The 19926-nt window shown below is 34.9% G+C and overlaps 1 protein-coding gene across 9 annotated transcripts in view; it reads left to right on the top strand.

Annotated features, from left to right (window-relative positions):
• The window catches only part of Ptpn4 (protein tyrosine phosphatase non-receptor type 4), a 169947-nt gene that overhangs the window by 141525 nt on the left and 8496 nt on the right, over window positions 1-19926 (top strand). For all 9 annotated transcript variants that reach the window (XM_058583265.1, XM_058583266.1, XM_058583267.1 and 6 more), the window contains 8 exons: window positions 237-320; window positions 414-470; window positions 6270-6426; window positions 10294-10460; window positions 11453-11543; window positions 11714-11775; window positions 15779-15925; window positions 18620-18748. In XM_058583265.1, coding sequence (XP_058439248.1) covers window positions 237-320; window positions 414-470; window positions 6270-6426; window positions 10294-10460; window positions 11453-11543; window positions 11714-11775; window positions 15779-15925; window positions 18620-18748 — 894 coding nt within the window. The remainder of the gene's footprint in view (window positions 1-236; window positions 321-413; window positions 471-6269; window positions 6427-10293; window positions 10461-11452; window positions 11544-11713; window positions 11776-15778; window positions 15926-18619; window positions 18749-19926) is intronic.

Here is a 19926-nt window from a genome sequence, read left to right as displayed (position 1 = left end):
ATTTCTTTCAGTTTGCTGGTGTTCTTATTAATATAGTGGCAAGAAGGCATGAGAGAATATAACAGCAAGTTATTATTCAAAGAAATTTATTTTCTTAAACTAACATTTTGAGTAGAATTATGATTCTTTATATTCTGTAGATAATAAAAGCAAATGAAAAGCATGCTTTATGTATGTCTGTAGGATAAACTATAAATGCAGAAATTTATATATTATTTTATTTTTGTCTTTTCAAGCCTAATGGTGGTATTCCACATGATAATCTTGTTCTAATCAGAATGAAACCTGATGAAAATGGAAGGTTTGGATTCAATGTAAAGGTAAGCTGGAATTTATATTGTATTCAGTTTTTACATTAAGTTGTCTTTATTTTGACAATATTTGACCAATACTTTTCTTGTTTTCTTTTCAAGGGAGGATATGATCAGAAGATGCCTGTAATTGTGTCCCGAGTAGCACCAGGAACACCTGTAAGTTATAGTATACTAGCAGCAGCTTCAAGCCAAGTTCTATAACACCAATTCCAATACCTCTGTCTGTGTCTATCTTGTTCTCCCTTGATCTCTATCAGTTGTTGCTCCTGAGTCTCTACTAGGCAGAAATTGCACAGCTATTGCCACTATTCTAATCCTCAATTCTCAGTGTTAGGCGTGAGATTTGTATATTACCAGCTCAGTAACCCAGAGTGACTAAACCTCTCAGTCTAATTTGTAAACCCCTAAGAAGTAAATCCTCAATAAATCAAGCTTCGATCAGATATCTTTGTTTGGAAAAACTCAAATTATTATTCAGAGATGCATATGAAGGTTGGGTGAAGTAGCCCCAAATTATTTAATCAATAGGAAAGTTTATGTGTTTGAGATTACAGATGAGGAAATAAATGTTTGCTAAATTCTCATCTGCATCTGTCATATAGAAAGTTTATAAATAACATGTAAAATAGAAAAAAAGGGAAATGTTATTTAGAGATAGAGGTTAAAAAAATATACAAAAAGATGTAGCTAAAATATTGAAAGTTGTTACTTCTAGAGACAGGAAGATAAATGGTAAGGAGAAACACAGAAACTTTCATTCTCTCTCTCTCTCTCTCTCTCTCTCTCTCTCTCTCTCTCTCTCTCTCTCTCCCTCCCTCCCTCCCTCCCTCCCTCCTTCCTTCCCTCTCTCTCTCTCCCTCTCTCCAGGGGGCTGAAGGGGGGGCACTTAACTATCCATATCCCTATCCCTTTTTTATATTTAGAGCCACATTCCTATCCCTTTTTTATATTTATTTAGAGACAGAGTCTCTCTGAGTTGCTTAGGATCTCACCAAGTTGAGGCTGGCTTTGAACCTTGCCAAGTTGAGGCTGCCTCAGACTCCTGAGCTGCTGGAATTACAGAAGAAATGGTTTCTAATAATCTTATAGACACAGTCAGATTTTTAAATTGTGATTAATAACTTTTTTAAAACTGATTTTTAAAATTTAAAAATTATACCTTTTGATCTGACAATTTGACTTTTAGGAATTATTTCTAGTGGAATAATTAAACTACCGAACAAAAATACACAAGAATGTTCATTATGATATGAAATTGAAAAAATCAAAATATGTGTCATTAAAATTAGTGGAATAAATTATGCCTTGCTTTACTGCTATTAAAATGATGCTGTGTCTCTGTAAATACAGAAATATATCCACAAAATGGTCTTACTGAAAATTACATTATAAATCTACATATATGTTTGAACCCAGTGTATAAAAATGTAAATTGTATAGAAAAAGTCTGGAAACATGCAAAAAATGTTACTGTGTTTTGCCTGGATAATGGAATTATTGGAATTCTTGCATTTTTCTTTATTCCTTTTTTAATTGTTCAAAACATAACGATCAATATGTATTGTTCATATTATTAGAAAAGATAGTATACTTTATTTAAGTCTAAGATGTTCAGGGAACATTCTATAGATCAACACAATTCTGTGACTCCCAAATTCTCTTCTTAAGCTATACAAATTAGAGTTTTGTTGTCGTTTTGTCATTTTATACATTCACGTTCTCTCTCTCTCTCTCTCTCTCACACACACACACACACACACACACTTTTTTTCACAGCACTGGGGATTGAACCCACAATTGCTCTACCACTGAGTTACATCCTCAAGCCTTTTATTTTAAGATAGGGTCTTGCCAAGTTGCCCATTCTGGCTTCAAACTTGCAATTCTCCTGCCTCAGCCTCCTGGGTAGCCAGGATTATAGGCATGTGCCACAGGCTCATTTTATATTATTTTATTAATTTCAAGACCAACACAGTCTTCGAATTAGAAATCACATTTTTAGATGACTTGGAGGTGTTATGTCTATTGCCCATTTTGTTCTGGGGGGGGTAGGTTGCCAAGAGACCAAGAAAGAAACTCAGAGATGTGATATGAGATACAGGATTTATTAAGAAATGCTTATGGGGGAGGTTCAGTGGCAAGCAGCTAGACGGATTCTTCTCCATAAAGGCCTGTGGTGATAAGCTCAACAAGTGTACCTCTGCTTTGTCCCTGGGCAGTGCTTCTCTCTCCAAGGTGCTCTGATTTGTACCAGTTACCACAGGAGGGAAGGTATAGGTTTTATAGGTTTAGTTACAGAAGCAGAATCAGCTTAGCTTGCTTTGTCCAATTGTATGACCAGCATACCAAGGAGCAGCTGTCCTGGCATGTGTGAAAAAAAAAAAAAAAAAATGGGTTTCTACAGATAATGCTAACTTGCCCTGATTCCCAGCATACATCTCAGAGAGCCAAGTGTCCCTCAAGATAATATGTATCTGGACATCCTGGCCTAGACCCAATTTCATTGTTCCTTTTATTTCATTTGACTGGGTTTTAGGGAACAGAAGGGAGCATTCAGGGACATTGTATTTTATCAACCCCCTTTTCTTAAAAATGATACAAGGAGAAACAGAATTTCAAGTATTCTGATGTTTTTTTTTCTATTTTGGACACCTCTGAAATGGATAAATTCCAATGAAAAAGAATCATGTTTTTCTTTCTGGTCTGATAATCTTTTAGTCAGTGGCTATTGCTCCATCAAATTCATTTTAATATGTTCTTTATTTAAATTTTCAGAATCAGAATAAAATATAAATAAGAATTTATTTCTGAAAGAAGGCAGGCTAAGTATGAGTTTCCTTCAATAATAATAGGTGCAGTAAGGGATACTTATAGTTATCTCTAACAGACCATCTGTTCTTTTCTACCAACTACACCATCCACAAAGTAATATAAAAAGATAGCTCTTTCTTCTACCATTAGCTCCCACTCCATCTCACTTCAGGTATTCCAAAGACATTTAGAAAAACTTGGAACCAAATTGGTATGCAGAAGCATTACACTGCTAATGCAAAGAGAATATATGAAATCTGTCTTCTACTTTACTACAGAAGTAGAGAGAAAAAAGCAACTGGAGAGAATGAACATAATCTTACTTTTTTGTTTGTTTTTGTTTTTGCAGTTCTGGGGATTAAGTCCAAGGCCTTGTGCATGCTAGGCAGGCACTCTACCACTGAGCTGTCCCCAGCCCACCTTAAATTTTAATATTTCAGATTTTAAAACTTTGGATTAGTATTCTCATTTTTAGCTTCACAACAGTTCTGTGAAATAATCAAGGCAAATATCTTCTGTGTTTTCAGAATTTTATATATCAAAGATCACATATTTCATAAACAATAGAGGAAGAATTTTGACCTTTTTTTTTTTTTTTCAATTCTAGGAATTGAACCCCCAGGCCTCATGCATGCCAAGCAAACTCTCTACCACTGAGCCACATCCCAAGCCCCAACTTTGACTTGTACTTAGAACAAATCAGTGACAACCTTGTTGGATTTTATGGAATTTGTGAATTTTTTTTAATGGAATTTGTGAATTAGTGAATTCTGAGTAGTTGTGCTTTCTTTTTTTTTTTTTTGTTTGGTACTGGGGATTGAATCCAGAGAGGCTTAGCCTCTGGGCCACATCCCCACCTCTTTTTATATTTTGTTTAGAGACAAAGTTTTGCTAGTTGCTAGGGCCTTACGAAGTTGCTGAGGTTGGCTTTGAACTCATGATCCTCCTGCCTCAGCCTCCCGAGCCCCTGGGATTACAGGCATGCAACACCTCACCCAGCCTTGCTGTCATTTCTTACTGCCTTTGTCACAGGAGTTTCCCTTTTTTGTTAAGATACTGCCCCATTTTTCCTTCTCTACTCCTATCTGTCATCCTTTATATTTGACTCTCATGTTTTTATTGCTCTGTTCCCAGAACACAATCTTCATAGTTCTGTTTCTATTTTTCTTATATCTTTTACCTTAATTACTGGCTTGTTTTCTCAATAAAGTGTGTACAAGTAATCTTCACTTTGCACAGTAGTGCAGGACAATGTGTGATGAAATCATGGAGTAATCTTGATTAGTTGGAAAATTACAGTCGTCGCACAACTTTTATATTTTTTTGTCTAAACATTCAAATCTCTTCCTGTTTCTTACAAAAGTATAGATAAATGAGAAAATATTAAAACTAATAAATGATTTAGTATCCTGTGATTCAAAACATCAGAAATATTGAGATTTAAAATGTTTTCTTTATGAAAACATAGCACAATCTCATAAAGTACTTGCCTCCTTCTTGTTATAAAACTTTTTGTACAGAGTGAGCATTTCTTCTTGCCTTGATAATTATCTTTTTAGATTTCCTTTCAACATTTTATACTTTGAACTTGAGTGTTTTTATTCTCTTAACTTCATTTATGTTCAATTCAAATTTCATTTCCAGGATTAATCAAATTTCATTTCTTTGCTCATCTTTTTTGGTCAGTTCCCTCTTTAGATTATCCATTTTTGTATGGCTTAATCACTGAAAGGAAGAAGGAGCAAAACTACATGCTTTACTTTCTGTGCATGTAAAGAATGACAGATATGCATTGACAAATCATTCAGATTTTGAAAGAAGGGATGTGGCCAGGCACAGTGGCGCACACCTGTGATCCCAGTGGCTTGGGAGGCTGAGGCAAGAGGATTGTGAGTTCAAAGCCAGCCCCAGCAATTTAGCAAGGCCCTAAGCAACTTAGCTAGACTCCATCTCAAAGTAAAAAATTTATAAGGGGATGGGGATTGGAGTTGTGCTTCTGTGATTAAGCACCCTAGGGCTTAATCCCTGGTACCAAAAAAAAAATGATCTGATTGGTCACTCATCATAATATATGTGTTTATCTGTGTAGAGATTTTTGGACTGAGAACCTTACAGTGAAGTGTTTATTTATGCATTATCCACAATTAACACATGGTAACTAAAATTTAAACCATGTTGTTGGGGGACTGGTGTCGTTTAAACCATGGTAACTGTAATTTCTATGTATATAGACAGTATAAAGTTAGAGCTGCATGTGTATGTGTACTTTTACACCTTTAGTTTTATCTGTATCTCTAGGCACATAATAGGTCATCAGGAAGGAAGAAGGGGAAGAAATAGTATCTCCATGAGAAAATTAGGTTTCTAAGCCGGATGTAGTGGCCCATGCCTATAATCCCAGTGACTTGGGAGGCTGAGGCAGGAGGATCACAAGTTTCAGAACAGCCCAGGCAACTTTGTGAGACCCTCTCTAAAAATTTTAGAAAGCTGGAGGATGGGGGTAAAGTGCCCCTGAGTTCTATCCCCAGTACAATAAACAAAACAACAACAACCAAAAAAACCCTCTATGTTTCTACTTTTTAAAATTGATGAATGAGAGCTAGGATTGTGGCTCAGTGGTAGAGTGCTTGCCTAGCATGTGTGAGGCACTGGGTTTGATCCTCAGCACCACATAAAAATAAATACATAAAAATAAAGATATCATGGGCTGGGGTTGTGGCTTAGGGGTAGAGCACTTGCCTTGCATGTGTGAGGCACTGGTTCAATCCTCAGCACCACATATAAATAAATTAAATAAAGGTATTGTGTTCATATACAACTAAAAAATATTTTTAAAAATTAAGGTATCATGTCCATCTACAACTAAAGAAAATATTTTAAAAATTGATGGTTGAGGGCTGGGCTTGTGGCTTAGTGGCAGAGTACTGTGCTGCTTAGCATGTGTGAGGAACTGAGTTTGATTCTCAGCACCACATACAAATAAATAAAATAAACGTCCATTGACAACTAAAAAAAAATTTTTTTAAATGATGAATGAGTGCATAGATGCTTTTGGTTTTCCTGTTCTGAATTATATAAAAATAAAACCCAATACTTCCAGAAAGTCACATGCAAATCTGAAACCTTACTTGCCTTATATTACAGGCTGACCTCTGTGTCCCTCGATTGAATGAAGGGGACCAAGTTGTACTAATTAATGGTCGGGACATTACAGAACATACCCATGATCAAGTTGTCCTATTTATTAAAGCTAGCTGTGAAAGACATTCTGGGGAACTCGTGCTTCTAGTTCGACCCAATGGTAAGTACTCTATGCAATACTGGCTATTTGTCATAATTCATTACTCTTTATTACTGGACATAACAGCCAGAGTGGGCTTTTAAAACATAAATCATGTCAGTTTCCTGCTCAAAGCACAATGGCCTCCATTCATACTTGGAGAAAAATCCAAATTCTTGGTTTCCTTACTTCTTTACTCATCTTGCTCATTCTCCTCAATTCTACTACACTCAGTGGCTTTCTTTTCTTTCTTTTTTCTTTTTTTTTCCTCCTACACTGGCTTTCTATTTCTTTCTTTTTTTAAATTTATTTATTATAATTAGGTATATACGACAGCAGAATGCATTTTAATTTATTATACACGATTGCAGCACAACTTTACATTTCTGTGGTTATATACTATGTAGCAGCTTTCTGTTTCTTAAATATTCTGATCTATTTCAGGGTCTTCATGTTTGCTGTTCCCTCTGCCTGATAAACTATTTTTTTTCTTTTTTATTTTATTTGTTCTTTTTAGATATATATGACATTAGAGTATATTTTGACACATACATACAGGGAGTTTAATTTATTCTAATTAGTGATCCCATTGTTGCAGTTGTACATGATGGAGTTTTACTGGTCACGTATTCATATGTGAACATAGGAAAGTTATGTCCAATTCATTCTGCCATCTTTTCTATTCCCATTCCCCCCCCTCCTTCATTCCCCTTTGTCTACTCCACTGAACTTCTCTTCTTCACTCCCCTGCTTATTGTGTCAGCATTCACATATTGGAGAGAACATTCAACCTTTGGTTTTTTGGGATTGTCTTTTTTCACTTAGCATAATAGTCTCCAGTTTCATCCATTCTGATAAACTATTCTTGATTTTTGTATGACTTTTGCCCTCACTTTATTCAGGTCTCTGCTAAAAGGTCATCTCAGAAAGGCTTTCTGTTTCTTAATCTATCATTAAAATAGCTTTTCACTTCCCCTAATTAGTTTAGTAGTAGTATTAAGTACCCAGTAAATTCTCAGTAGATGCATGAATAAATTTTGAATTCTGTTCCACTCCTAGAAAATTCCATAATAATCTCTAGTTTAAACAATTTGTGTTTTTAAATCTTGTCTAACTTTTCAGTAGGTAATGTGCACTTGCCTAATCATGTCATCTACTTATCTGGACTTGTTAATTCATAACCACAGATTCCTAGGTTTGAAGAAATGTCAGACCTCATAAGTTCTAGCCCCTTTGCCAATTGCACAGGTCTCTTCTACAGCAGCCTCAAAAACATCCTATCAATGTAGAGTACTCAGTGGTTCCTGAAGTAGTATATTCTGCCTTTACATGTTTGAATTGTTAATTGAATTAAAGTTTATCTTCCTTCAATCCCTTCATTACTAATTCTATCATTTAATTCTGTCATGCAGAATAAGTTTTTAATCTCTCTTCCTTCAATTTTTTTGGCAAGAGCTAATTTTACCAGAAATACCCTCCATGGTCACCAATTTAACAGTCACAGAGCCTTAAGCCATTGTTCATAGGGCATTGTTTTCAAGTTCCAAGAAAAAATTCCTGTGTAATAGCATTGAACATATTCTTCTAATTTTGTTCTGAACCTATTGTCCAGCACACCCAACCCTACAAAATTTTGCCAAGTTTTTTTTTTTATTAAAAAACAAAACAGAGCTAGGGATGTGGCTCAAGCAGTAGCATGCTCGCCTGGCATGCGCGGGGCACTGGGTTCGATCCTCAGCACCACATAAAAATAAAGATGTTGTGTCCACCGAAAACTAAAAAATAAATTAAAATTTTTTTAAAAAACCTCTCAATCTCTCGGATAAAACCAGGCACCTTAGGGACTAGGGTTGTGACTCAGTGGTAGAACATCACCTAGCATGTGTGAGGCACTGGGTTCAATTCTCAGCACCATATAAAAATAAATAAATAAAGATATTGTGTACAACTACAACTTAAAAAAATTAAATAAGATTAAGTTTTTTAAATAAGGCACTTTAATTTTGTCTTCTCTACTTTGACTTCTCTATTCATAGTCAGTTATAAGGACTTAAACAGATCATTCTATCTTGGTTTTTCAAAAAACTTGTTTATTTAGACCTGGCACTGAAGTGACTTATTCATTTCTAGGCATTTTCTGTCACTTAAAGCTTCCTAAGTTTTATACCAAGAATACTGTTCTTTGAATTTTACTTACTCTGTTTTTTCTTGATAATATCTCCTAAAGAACTTAAAAATAATGTGATTTTTAAACTTTCTATGTACATAGGCTCTTCTGTATGCTCTCATTTCATTCTCATGGCCATCCAGTGTGATAGTTGAAAATAATCCTCATTTTAAAATTGAATACACTTTGGTACAGGACATTCAGTTTTCTGTTCATGGATTCATGACTAGTGCAGAGCCAAAATATGAGCAAAAGACCATATGATGGCAAAGACATGGCCTTCTTAAAATTTCATATTGCCTGATTTACACTTTAATTTATGAGAGAAATCCACCTTTCTTGCAAAATGTTAGACTTTTTAAAAATATTTTTTAGTTGTAGATCGATGCAATATCTTTATTTTGTTTATTTTTATGTGGCGCTGAGGATCGAACTCAGTACCTCATATGTGCAAAGAAAGCACTCTGACACTGAGCCACAACCCCAGCCCAAAATGTTAAATCTTTCTAACATTGTTTTGTAGTCAAAATCTGGGCCAGGACCTCTATTCATTTTCACTGTGGGACCATCATGTCCATTTGAACTTAAAACAACTTATAATCAAAATTAAGTATGCTTACCAAGAATGTGCTTTTTATTTTCTGATCTTTTTCCCTCTAAGTCTTATTTCTTCTTAGGTAAACTAGTCTCTCTTTTTTTGTTGTTGTTGTTTTGTTTTGTCTTTGTGTTCTTCATTTCAGAAATTTATTTTTATCAAAAAATGCATACATATCTGAGAAGGAACCAGGCCTCCAGATAAGAGTAGCAGAGGTCTCAGCCTTGACTCCATATTTTAGAAAGCTTTTCTCTGTCTTTTCTTTAGCCATGTTCCTTCCAATAGGGTCAGGATTTTGCAAGGCCAACAAGATATGTCAAGCCATCACCTCTAACTTATCTCTCCTTTCTTAAACACTCTTTTTACCCCTCAATTATTTGTCCAAATACCCTGAAGCCACTTCTTAGGCCTTTGTAAGCATTTTCCACAGTCTCATTTCTCCCAACTGTGGATCTTGTGATATGTGTTCTCAAGGCAGCAAGGTAATTAAGAGGCAGTAAGTAGTTAGCAGACGAGTAGTGAAGACAGAGCACACATGTGGGCCAGGATGTTTACATGTGTGTTTATAGGTCCCCATGTTATGGAATGGGGCTAAGAAGGTGAAAAGAAATAGTGTATTCTATAGGCTTAGGGTCTAGGGACTGACTCTCCTCATACTATCATGACCATGAATCTGATTTAGAATTCTCTTTTTAAATCTGGCATCTCAGATTATTTTGTTGCTATGTCAAGGAAAGAAGATAGAGCATATATTGCTTATCATTTTGTCCAATATATTTGTAACTTACATTTAGACATTTGTCATATGAACTTCTATTTGTATTCTTGTCCTCAGTCCCCACAATTTAAGAATAGGTCTATTCATAGCTACATCTTAGCAGCATCATTTTTTCCTTAATGTTTCTTCAAGTTACAGACATTTTTAGGCTTCTGGCCAAAATCCTTTGTTTCCCCCACAGGTGCAGAAAAGCCCTTCAATTTCACAGCCACTCAGTTCCCACACCCTACATCAGATTAATATAATTAGTCAAAGTGAATTATTTTCTGACAAAAAACTAAAGAGCATATCGAATTCTTATAATGAATTACATTAAGATTTCTATGTGCATTTTTTGTTTTGTTTTAGCTGTGTATGATGTAGTGGAAGAAAAACTAGAAAATGAACCAGACTTCCAGTACATTCCTGAGAAAGCCCCACTAGATAGTGTCCATCAAGATGACCATTCCCTGCGGGAGTCAATGGTCCAGCTAGCTGAGGGGCTTATTACTGGAACGGTCCTGACACAATTTGATGTGAGTGATATCATTGTACAGAAAAAGTGTTTGCCCATATTTTCTAATTAGTTTCATGGTTTCTAACTGCCTAATCTACTTTCCATTATAATTTAGAAATAAAATGGTATCCTTAGAAATGTCTGATAATAAGAAGTTCCAAAATACAATTTTTTAAAAAATTGTTCCCATAATAATTGTTATGATTATATAAGTACAGGTTTGTTTTTAAAAAGAGGATAAAGGAATTTTATATCTATATCATCAGACTACATTTTTTTTCAATAATTAAGCGTCTGTTTTTATGAAAAGTAGAAGATGAAGATAAGCTATTACAGACTTTAAAATTATGAATTAAAGGAAAAATAACCTGTTTTGAAGTTTATACCTTGTTATATTTAATCTTTTTCTAACTTTGATCAGTGCAGTCTTTAAAACTCTTAAATAGTTTGCTGAATCAGAAGAACATGAATGCTTCTTCAGTACTTATAATCTGTATTTTGATTAGTAAGCATACAGAGGGTTTTAAAATGCTTTGCTAAGACTATGTGAACTTAATTTGCTTAATTTAGGAAAAGCAGGAGGTTTTTAATGTTTTTTAAAATGGCCATTATGAGTATTTGTTGCTCTGAAGAATAAGTTATGTGTTTGTAATGATAAAACATTAAAGACACATGTTGGTTTTTTCAGTCTTGGTTCATGTGCTGCAAACACCTCCAAATTAAATGAAAGTCAAGTGTCCTCTGCAGATGTGGTACTTAAAATTTTAGGTACTATTGCTGTATACAAAATTGTTTTCATCTGTTTTTGTTTTTTTTTTAATATCATATATTTAATTCTTCTCAGAACTACATAATTCAGCTTTCAAATTCTGGTTCAATACTCTAATAGGCCTAGGTACATCATTGTGTAGATGAAGTATTCAAAGGAAAAAAACCTATTTCCTTAAAGTACAGAAACAATTCTACAAAATAAAACAAATTGTTGGACTGAAGATTTTTTTTTTTTTATAGCAACTGTATCGTAAAAAACCTGGAATGACAATGTCTTGTGCCAAATTACCTCAGAATATTTCCAAAAATAGATACAGAGACATTTCGCCTTGTGAGTATCTATAATCTTTCCTAAATTTGATCTTTTTAACATAACTTTATTAGAACATTGTTTCTAGACTGGGGATTTAGCTCAGTGGTAGAGCATGTGCAAGGCCCTGGGTTCAATTCCAGCACCAAAACAAACAACAGAACAAAAACATTTCTTTTGAATTTTTACAGATGATGCTACACGGGTCATTTTAAAAGGTAATGAAGACTACATCAATGCAAACTATATAAATGTAAGTTGTTTTTTTAAAAATTATGTCTTTGTATTTGAAATAATAGGGACCACTCTAAGCTTTGGGATAAGGAATCTAACTTAGATGGAATATTTAAACTTGCAAATATTAAAACAATATTATAAAAGTAATGTTGAATAGTTTGATGTTAGTATATTAGTATATACATTGAACATTGAAATACAATACTTCAGAGATAGATAACCTAAATATTAAAATTTTTTATGCTAAATGTAGCCTTTTAAATCATTGGAAATACAACAGTCTATCTGAAATTTGGTGAACTGTCTAGAATTTACAATTGTAAGAAAGATTCTTTGCCCCCCGTTGAAGAGAAAAAAAAGGATCACTCCTATTTTTTCTTAACTTTGTAATATAGAAATTTTCAAAGGTATAAAGTTAGAACAAAACATAAAATGTGGGACTGAGGATGTGTAGCTCAATGGTAGAGCACTTGCCTAACGTGTGAGGCCCTGGATTTAATTCCCCACACCATTAGAAAAAAGATAAAAGTAAAATGAACCTTCATATACACATCTCTCAGCTTCAGCAGTTGTCAGTTCAGGGCCAATCTTGTTTCACCTATATCCCCACATTCAGATTGTTTGAGGTAAATCTGTATGTCATATCATTCTATGAATACCTATTCATCTCTTGATGCTGACATCTTTTGAAATACATCAAAATGTAAGTGTTAAAAACAGAACCATGAAAGTCCTTGAGAGAAATAATGAGAGAATTCTTTAATATTTCAGAAAGGGGGAGGTTTTATCAGCTTAGATACATGTCTAATCTATAAAAAAATATTGATGAATTTGGCAGTGTAAAATTTGTAATGTTTGGTATGCTTAAAAAGTACTAAAATCTAGTTATGCCCTGAATTTTTAAAATGCTAGAAAAGGCTTATTTCTTAAATATAAAAGAGCTCTATAAACAATTAAGAAGAATAAAGACTTGAAGTGAGCCATGGTGGCACATGCCTGTCATCGCAACAACTCAGAAGGCTAAAGGCAAGAGGAACACATTCTTGAGGCTAGCCTAGACAATTTAGCAAGACCCTGTCTCAAAATAAAAAAGGGCCAAGAATATATAGCTCTGTGGTAAAGCACCCTGGATTAAATTCTCAGTGACCTAAAAAATAAAGAAGAACTACTAGAGATGTAGTTAATGCTAAGGCACCACAGGGTTCAATCCCCAGTACCAAAAATAAATAAATACATATATACATACATAATACTTGGATGAGATTAATCAAATTATGTTATATGTATGTATGAATATAGCACAATGAATCCCACTATTATGTATAAGTATCGTGCACTAATAAACAAAGATGTGCACTTAAAGATGGAAAAGAGAGAGAGAGAGAAAATGGGCCTGGCATGGTCGGATACACCTGTAATCCCAGTGGCTCAGAAGGTTGAGGCAGGAGGGTCCCAAGTTCAAATCCAGCCTTAGAAAAATGATTATTCAATTAAAGTAGACATAGAACATAGAAAATTCAAAGAAAAGGAAATGCAGATGATGTTTTAAATTTCACGGCTATTTTCAAATACAAAAGTAGAATGGTATGAAGAGTCCTCTATGTTACCAGCTTCAAGAACTTTCAAAAGATGGCCAGTCTGATTTCATCTGAGCAGTACCCTCTAAAATTTTTAAGCCCACTTTGTCAATTCTGAGTATTTGAAATAGTTGAAGTTTTTGTGAATATTGAATTAGTGAATACTGAGTCATTGCTTCTAGAACAGTTATTGAATTAGGATTCAAATATAAGCCAAATCACAAAATTTTCATCATAACTTTGTTGCCATTTAAGGTATTTTATTAAATATATAATTAATTCATTGACACTGAACCTATAGCCCATAGTACTGCTGTAACTCATGCCTGAAGAATACTAATCTAAATATTCTCCATTGGGCATAAAAAAACATGCAAAAAAAGTGCAAAGCATTCTTAGGAACACTGCATAGTAGTGTTCTGCATTTATAAACAGAGAAATCACGAACAGAAAGCACCTAATGAAAAATATGGCAGTGTATAGCATGCAGAATGGTTACTTGTTTACAGATACGACGGCAGAAAGAGGAAGGCACTGAGTTGTTTTGTTTGATATCAGTTGGAAATATGCATATCTTGTGACTCAGATGTTTCACAACTCTGAACATGCTTACAGGTGACCAAGAAAGCACCTCAACTGTTCGGAAGTTACATATAAATTTCAGCAAGAAGTCAAATTTACAAATACAGAATCTGTGACTCAGGATTGGCTGCTTTAATGTGTACTTCTGACAAGGATTGTTTTATTTTAGCAAAACCACAATACCATTGTAACACTTAGAAACTGAGTTAAACAAATAGTATATTCAGCTTAATTTTTTAAAAAGTAAAAGTACAAATGGAAACTGTAGGGAAGCTGGGTGTGGTGATGCACACCTGTAATCCCAGCAACCCAAGAGTAAAGCAGGTAGATCACAAGTTTAAGCCCAGCCTCAGCAACCAAGCAAGGCCCTAAGCAACTTAGTGAAAACTGTCTCAAAATAAAAAATAAAAAGACTAGGGTTGTGGCTCAGTGATTAAGCGCTACTGGGTTCAATCTCTAGTGCCAAAGAAAAGAAGAAAAAAGAAACTGCAAGGAATTCCTGGGTTTGTTTGTTTGTTTTGTTTTGTTTTGTTTTATTGTTTTTTTACCTATGAGACTGAAAAATCAAAAAGTTTGATGATATCATATAGATGTAGAATAATATTATACTGCCATTTTTAAATAGCTTTACAGAACAAAAAGGAAGATGGCTTAACATTGGTGTGTTGTGTGCAGAATATATCTGAAAGTTTAGATCACAAATAAGAAAAAAAGGGCTGGGGGTGTAACTCAGTAGTAGAGCACTTGCCTAGCATGTGTGAGGCACTGGGTTGAAATCTCAACATTTCATATAAATAAATAAATACAGGCCCATTGACAACTAAAAAAAAGAAATGAGAAAAAAAATTACCCTCCTGGATTGCCCTATTAGAATGTTGCATCCTAAAGGCTGGGATGGAAGGCAGACTTCTTTTTCTATTCACCCTTTGGTATGCTTTGAATTTCAATTTGGTATGCACATATATCACCTTTATTTTTTTCCAACCTCATGTAGTATGATTCATTTTCTCAAATATTTGACTCATTCTGAAAAATTTTGAATACCTTTTAATACCCTTTAAGTTGTTATATATGTAAAATCCAAGCTATAACAAATGGCAGGGCTTTTCTTCCTCACAAGATTACAAATACGCTGTTTACAGGTAAATCTTTTTTAATTATTCACTAACTCTCTGCATTTGAAACAAGGTTCTCTCTCAAGCTACTTTTACAACCATGCTAGTGTTTTGGGAGATATTTATATTTAAATCCTGCTTTCCATTAATTAAAAGGTAAATATGTATAACTATTGGATATTGCTAAGAAATTTCTTCCACGGATACTGATAAAGATTGTTTTACTGCTGGGCACAGTGGCACACAACTAAAATCCCAAGGACTTGGGAGACTGAGACAGGAGGATTGCAAGTTCGAGGCCAGCCTCAGCAATTTAGCAAGGCCCTCTGCAACTTAGGGAGACCCTGTCTTAAAATAAAAAATTTTAAAAAGGTATGCAGGGGGATAGAGTTGTGGTTCAGTGGTAGAGTGCTTGCCCAGCATGCGTGAGGCACTGGGTTCAATCCCTGGTGCCACATAAAAATAAACAAATAAAATAAAGATATTGTGTTCATCTACAACTAAAAAAATATTTTAAAGGGGGTGGGGGAGCATGAGGATGTAGTTCATCAGTAAAATCCCCTGGGTTAAATCCTCAATACCGAAAATAAAATTAAAAAAAAAAAAAAGATTGTTGTACTGATTGCAATTTATTGAAATTAATTATGCTCAATCTCACAATTAATTAGTGAATCATTTTTATATTGCCAATCACAATAAAAAGTTGTAATACCGAAGTTTTATTTTAATGTTCTTTTCTTTTTAGATGGAAATTCCTTCTTCAAGCATTATCAATCAGTACATTGCTTGTCAAGGGCCGTTACCACACACTTGTGCAGATTTTTGGCAAATGACTTGGGAACAAGGCTCCTCCATGGTTGTAATGTTGACCACACAAGTTGAACGTGGCAGAGTAAGTTATAGTTTAATCTTGCACATTGTGCGGGCTTGTTTCAAATTACACTGAATAATAAAAATATTTTCATTGAGTTAATCTTTTGTAACCTTTAATCTTTTTTTATGATTTCATGATTTGAATCATTACAATTATGTGCTTAAAATTACGATTGACACATACTACTGTGACATAAGTGTTAGCTATTATTATTACCATTGTTATTATTTAAAAGGATTAATGTTTATGTAAGGAGTTTGTATATAAATATATAAAGAACTCCTATAACTTAACAATAAAATGACAATCTAGTTTTTTAAATGGGCAAAGCATCTGAATAGACAGTTACCCAAAGAAAATATTCCAGTGGCTAGTAAGCACATAAAAAATTACTTGATCACAGAGCTGGGGATATAGCTCAATTGGTGGAGTGTTTGCCTCACATGCACATGCACAGGCCCTGAATTCAATCCCCAGCACCACACACACACACACACACAAAAACTTGACCACATTAGTCATCAGGGAAGTGCAAATCAAATTAATAATGAGACCCCACTTCGTCATCAGTACATGAGTGAAATTAAAAAGACAGGTAACAATAAGTGTTGCTAATGATATAGAGAAAACAGAGTTTTCATACACTGCCTGTGGATTTGTAAAATGGTACAGTCACCTTAGAAAAGTCTGGTACTTCCTCAGAAAGTTAAACATGGCTTTACTACAACTCATCAACTTCATTCCTAGATGTACCAAAAGAATTGAAAACATGAACATGCAAAAATTTTGTTCACAAGCATTTGTAACAGTATTACTCAAAATAGCCAAAACATAGAAAGACTCACATGTGCCAAGAAACAGTAATATATTCGTATTGTTGGATACTTGGCAATAAAAAAAAAATGAGTACTTATATATACTTGCTACAACATGGATGAACCTAGAAAACATTTTGGCAAGTGAAAGAAGAGTTTTCCTCTTCTTTTTTTCTTCTTTTTTTTTCCTTTTTGGCCACATATTATATGATTATTTTTATATGGAATAGAGTAGGGACAGAAAGTAGATTAGTCATTGTCTAAATTCAGGTTGGGGAAAGGAAAATAGGTTCAGGTAGGATGCACAGTGACTACCAACAAGTATAAGGATTTTTTTGGGTGTCATGAAGATGTTCTGAAAGTGAATGTGTTCATGGTTACACACGTGTGGATATACTGAAACCAGCCATGGTAGCATATGCCTATAAGCTCAGCAATTCTAGAGCCTAAGCAAAGAAGATCCCAGTTAGAGTCCAGGCTCAGCAATTTAGCAAGATCCTGTCTCAAAATAAAAAGAGCTGAGGATGTAGCTCAGTGGTAAAGTGCCCCTCAGTTCAATCCCCAGTAACCTCTCAAAAAATAAAGTATACTTTTAATGGGTAAGCTATATGGTCATTAAAGCTAATTTTAAAATCTTAACACTGGGTCTGGAAGTATATAGCTCAAAAGCTCTGGATTTAATCCCCAGCACCAAAAAATGAAAATCTTTAAAAATTAATCAGATTATTTAGAGTCTCAAAATATGGCCAAATAGATTAATTATTGTTACAAGGGGTGAAAAATGACATAATGTTAATAGTTGATAGTTTTTTGTTTTTGTTTTTTGGTACCAGGGATTAAATTGAGGGGCTCTTGACCACTGAACCACATTCCTACCCCTATTTTGTATTTTATTTAGAGACAGGTCTCATTGTGTTGCTTAGTGCCTCACTTTTGCTGAGGCTGGCTTTGAACTCATGATCCTCCTGCCTCAGCCTCCTGAACCACTGGGATTACAGGCATGTGCCACCACGCCCTGCTAATAGTTGGTGGATCTTGAAAAAGAGTTAGTTAAATTATTATGAGAGTTCATTAAATTATTCTTGCATCCTTTTCTTAAGTCGGAAAGTTTTTTGGTTTTTTGGTATGGGGGATTGAATCCAGGGGCACTTAACCACTGAGCTACATCCCCAGCCCTTTTTATTTTATTTTATTTTTTTATTTTTAAAGAGAGAGAGAGAGAGAGTTTTTTTTAATATTTATTTTTTTTTTTTAGTTTTTTGGCGGACACAACATCTTTGTTTGTATGTGGTGCTGAGGATTGAACCCGGGCCACACGCATGCCAGGCGAGCGCACTACCACTTGAGCCACATTCCCCAGCCCCCCAGCCCTTTTTATATTTTATTTAGAGTCAAGGTCACCCTGAGTTGCTTAGGTCCTTGCTAAGATGCTGAGGCTAGCTTTGAATTCATGATCCTCTTGCCTCAGCCTCCCAAGCCACTGGGATTACAGGCATGTGCCAACACGCCAGGCTGAAAGTTCTTTTTTTAAATATATTTTTTAGTTGTAGCTGGACACAATTCCTTTATTTATTTTTATGTGGTGCTGAGGATTGAACCCAGTGCCTCATGTGTGCTAGGCAAGTGCTCTGCCACTGAACTACAGACCTGGCCCCCTGAAAGTTCTTAAAAATTAAAATATTTTAAAAATTTGGAGAAACTGGGTTGAGGATGTGGCTTTGTGGTAGATTGCTTGCCTATCATGCACAAGGCCCTGTGTTCAATCTCCAGCACCACAAAAAAAAAAAAAAGAAAGAACTTAAGTTGATATATGTATGTATGTGTGGGTGTGATTTTCTTTGTTTATTTTGTGTGTGTGTGTATAATTTCTTTGTTTATATAATTCTGTTGATACCAGGTTAAATGTCATCAGTATTGGCCAGAACCCACAGGTAGTTCGTCCTATGGATGCTATCAAGTTACCTGCCATTCAGAAGAAGGAAATGCTGCCTATATCTTCAGGAATATGACACTGTTCAACCAAGAGGTAAGAAGGCAGGGTGTCCATTTGCTAGAACTGTGTTTAAAGTAAAGACTTTGAAAGCTGAAATGTGTTTTAGCCAGAAAAACATCACAAAAATTACTAACCTGTTTTGATGGGACACTCTGGAATTATATTTTCCTATACTATAATAAATGCATTTTCAATTTCTACTGCCAAAAATTAGTTGTCAGTATAAAAGCAGTCTGGTTAATATTATTTATTACTATTTACTACTTTGTCTGTTCATGATGATTATACCAGGAGTTTGTTTGATTACTAAAAAATTCTCTCTGGGAGTAATATAGTAAAATATTTGTGTATTTGTGAATATGAAAAAGTAATTGAAAGCTGTCAAATTGTTTCTTTTTTCAAAAGAATAGAGGCGAACACAATCCCCTCAATATTAAGGAAGAAAAATTCATAGGCAAGACCTTCCTATAGGTTAGAGCTTTCTACCTGCTAGTTCTTCTTAGTTCTAACTGGGTTACGCACATTGGCTACCAAAGCCAGAAATGGGGATTGATTAGTAAATGATGGCTCAGTACTCCAATTAGAAGATGTGTGTAGAGGGCATGATGAGGCTGTTAGAGACAGTATCCCATATTCACTGTCAGCAGCTAGGTATTCCGGTGCTGGCCACCTGTGGTTTTGGAGGGAGCCAAAAGAAGTAACTTCTAGAGAAAAGCAAACAGCATAAACCATAAAGGCCTATGCCTCTCCCATAAATGGTTAAACCTTTGGAAATGGAAACTATAACCCTTCTCCAAATTTATGATTAAAAGAGACCAGAGACAAGAACCTTTCTTGCCAAAAGGGAAGGAGCCAGAGTTGTGTTATTTATAGAAAAGGAATCTGGTGGGTTGGGATGTAGCTCAGTGATTGAGCACTTACCTCGCATGTTTGAGGCCCGAGGTTCAACTCCTAGTACCACAAAAGAAAAAAGTCTTACTGGGCACAGTGGTGCATATCTGTAATCCCAGTGACTCAGGAGGCTAAGGTAAAAGGATCACAAGTTTGAGACCAGCCTCAGCAATTTAGGAGGCCCTCAGCAACTTAGCAAGACCCAATCTCAAATTTTTTAAAAAGGAGAATGGGGCGGGAATGTAGCTCAGTGGTAAAGTGCCCCTGGGTTCAATCCCCAGTACCAAAAGAAAAGAAAAGCCTTCAGCTATTGAATGAAG

This window comes from Marmota monax, unplaced genomic scaffold (genome assembly GCF_021218885.2).
Source record: "Marmota monax isolate L192 unplaced genomic scaffold, Marmota_monax_Labrador192_F-V1.1 WCK01_AAM20220418_F8-fsc00121, whole genome shotgun sequence".
Classification (NCBI taxonomy): Eukaryota; Metazoa; Chordata; class Mammalia; order Rodentia; family Sciuridae; genus Marmota; species Marmota monax.
The sequence above is the reverse complement of the archived record's forward strand: the minus strand, read 5'-3'. Positions and strand labels throughout refer to the sequence as shown.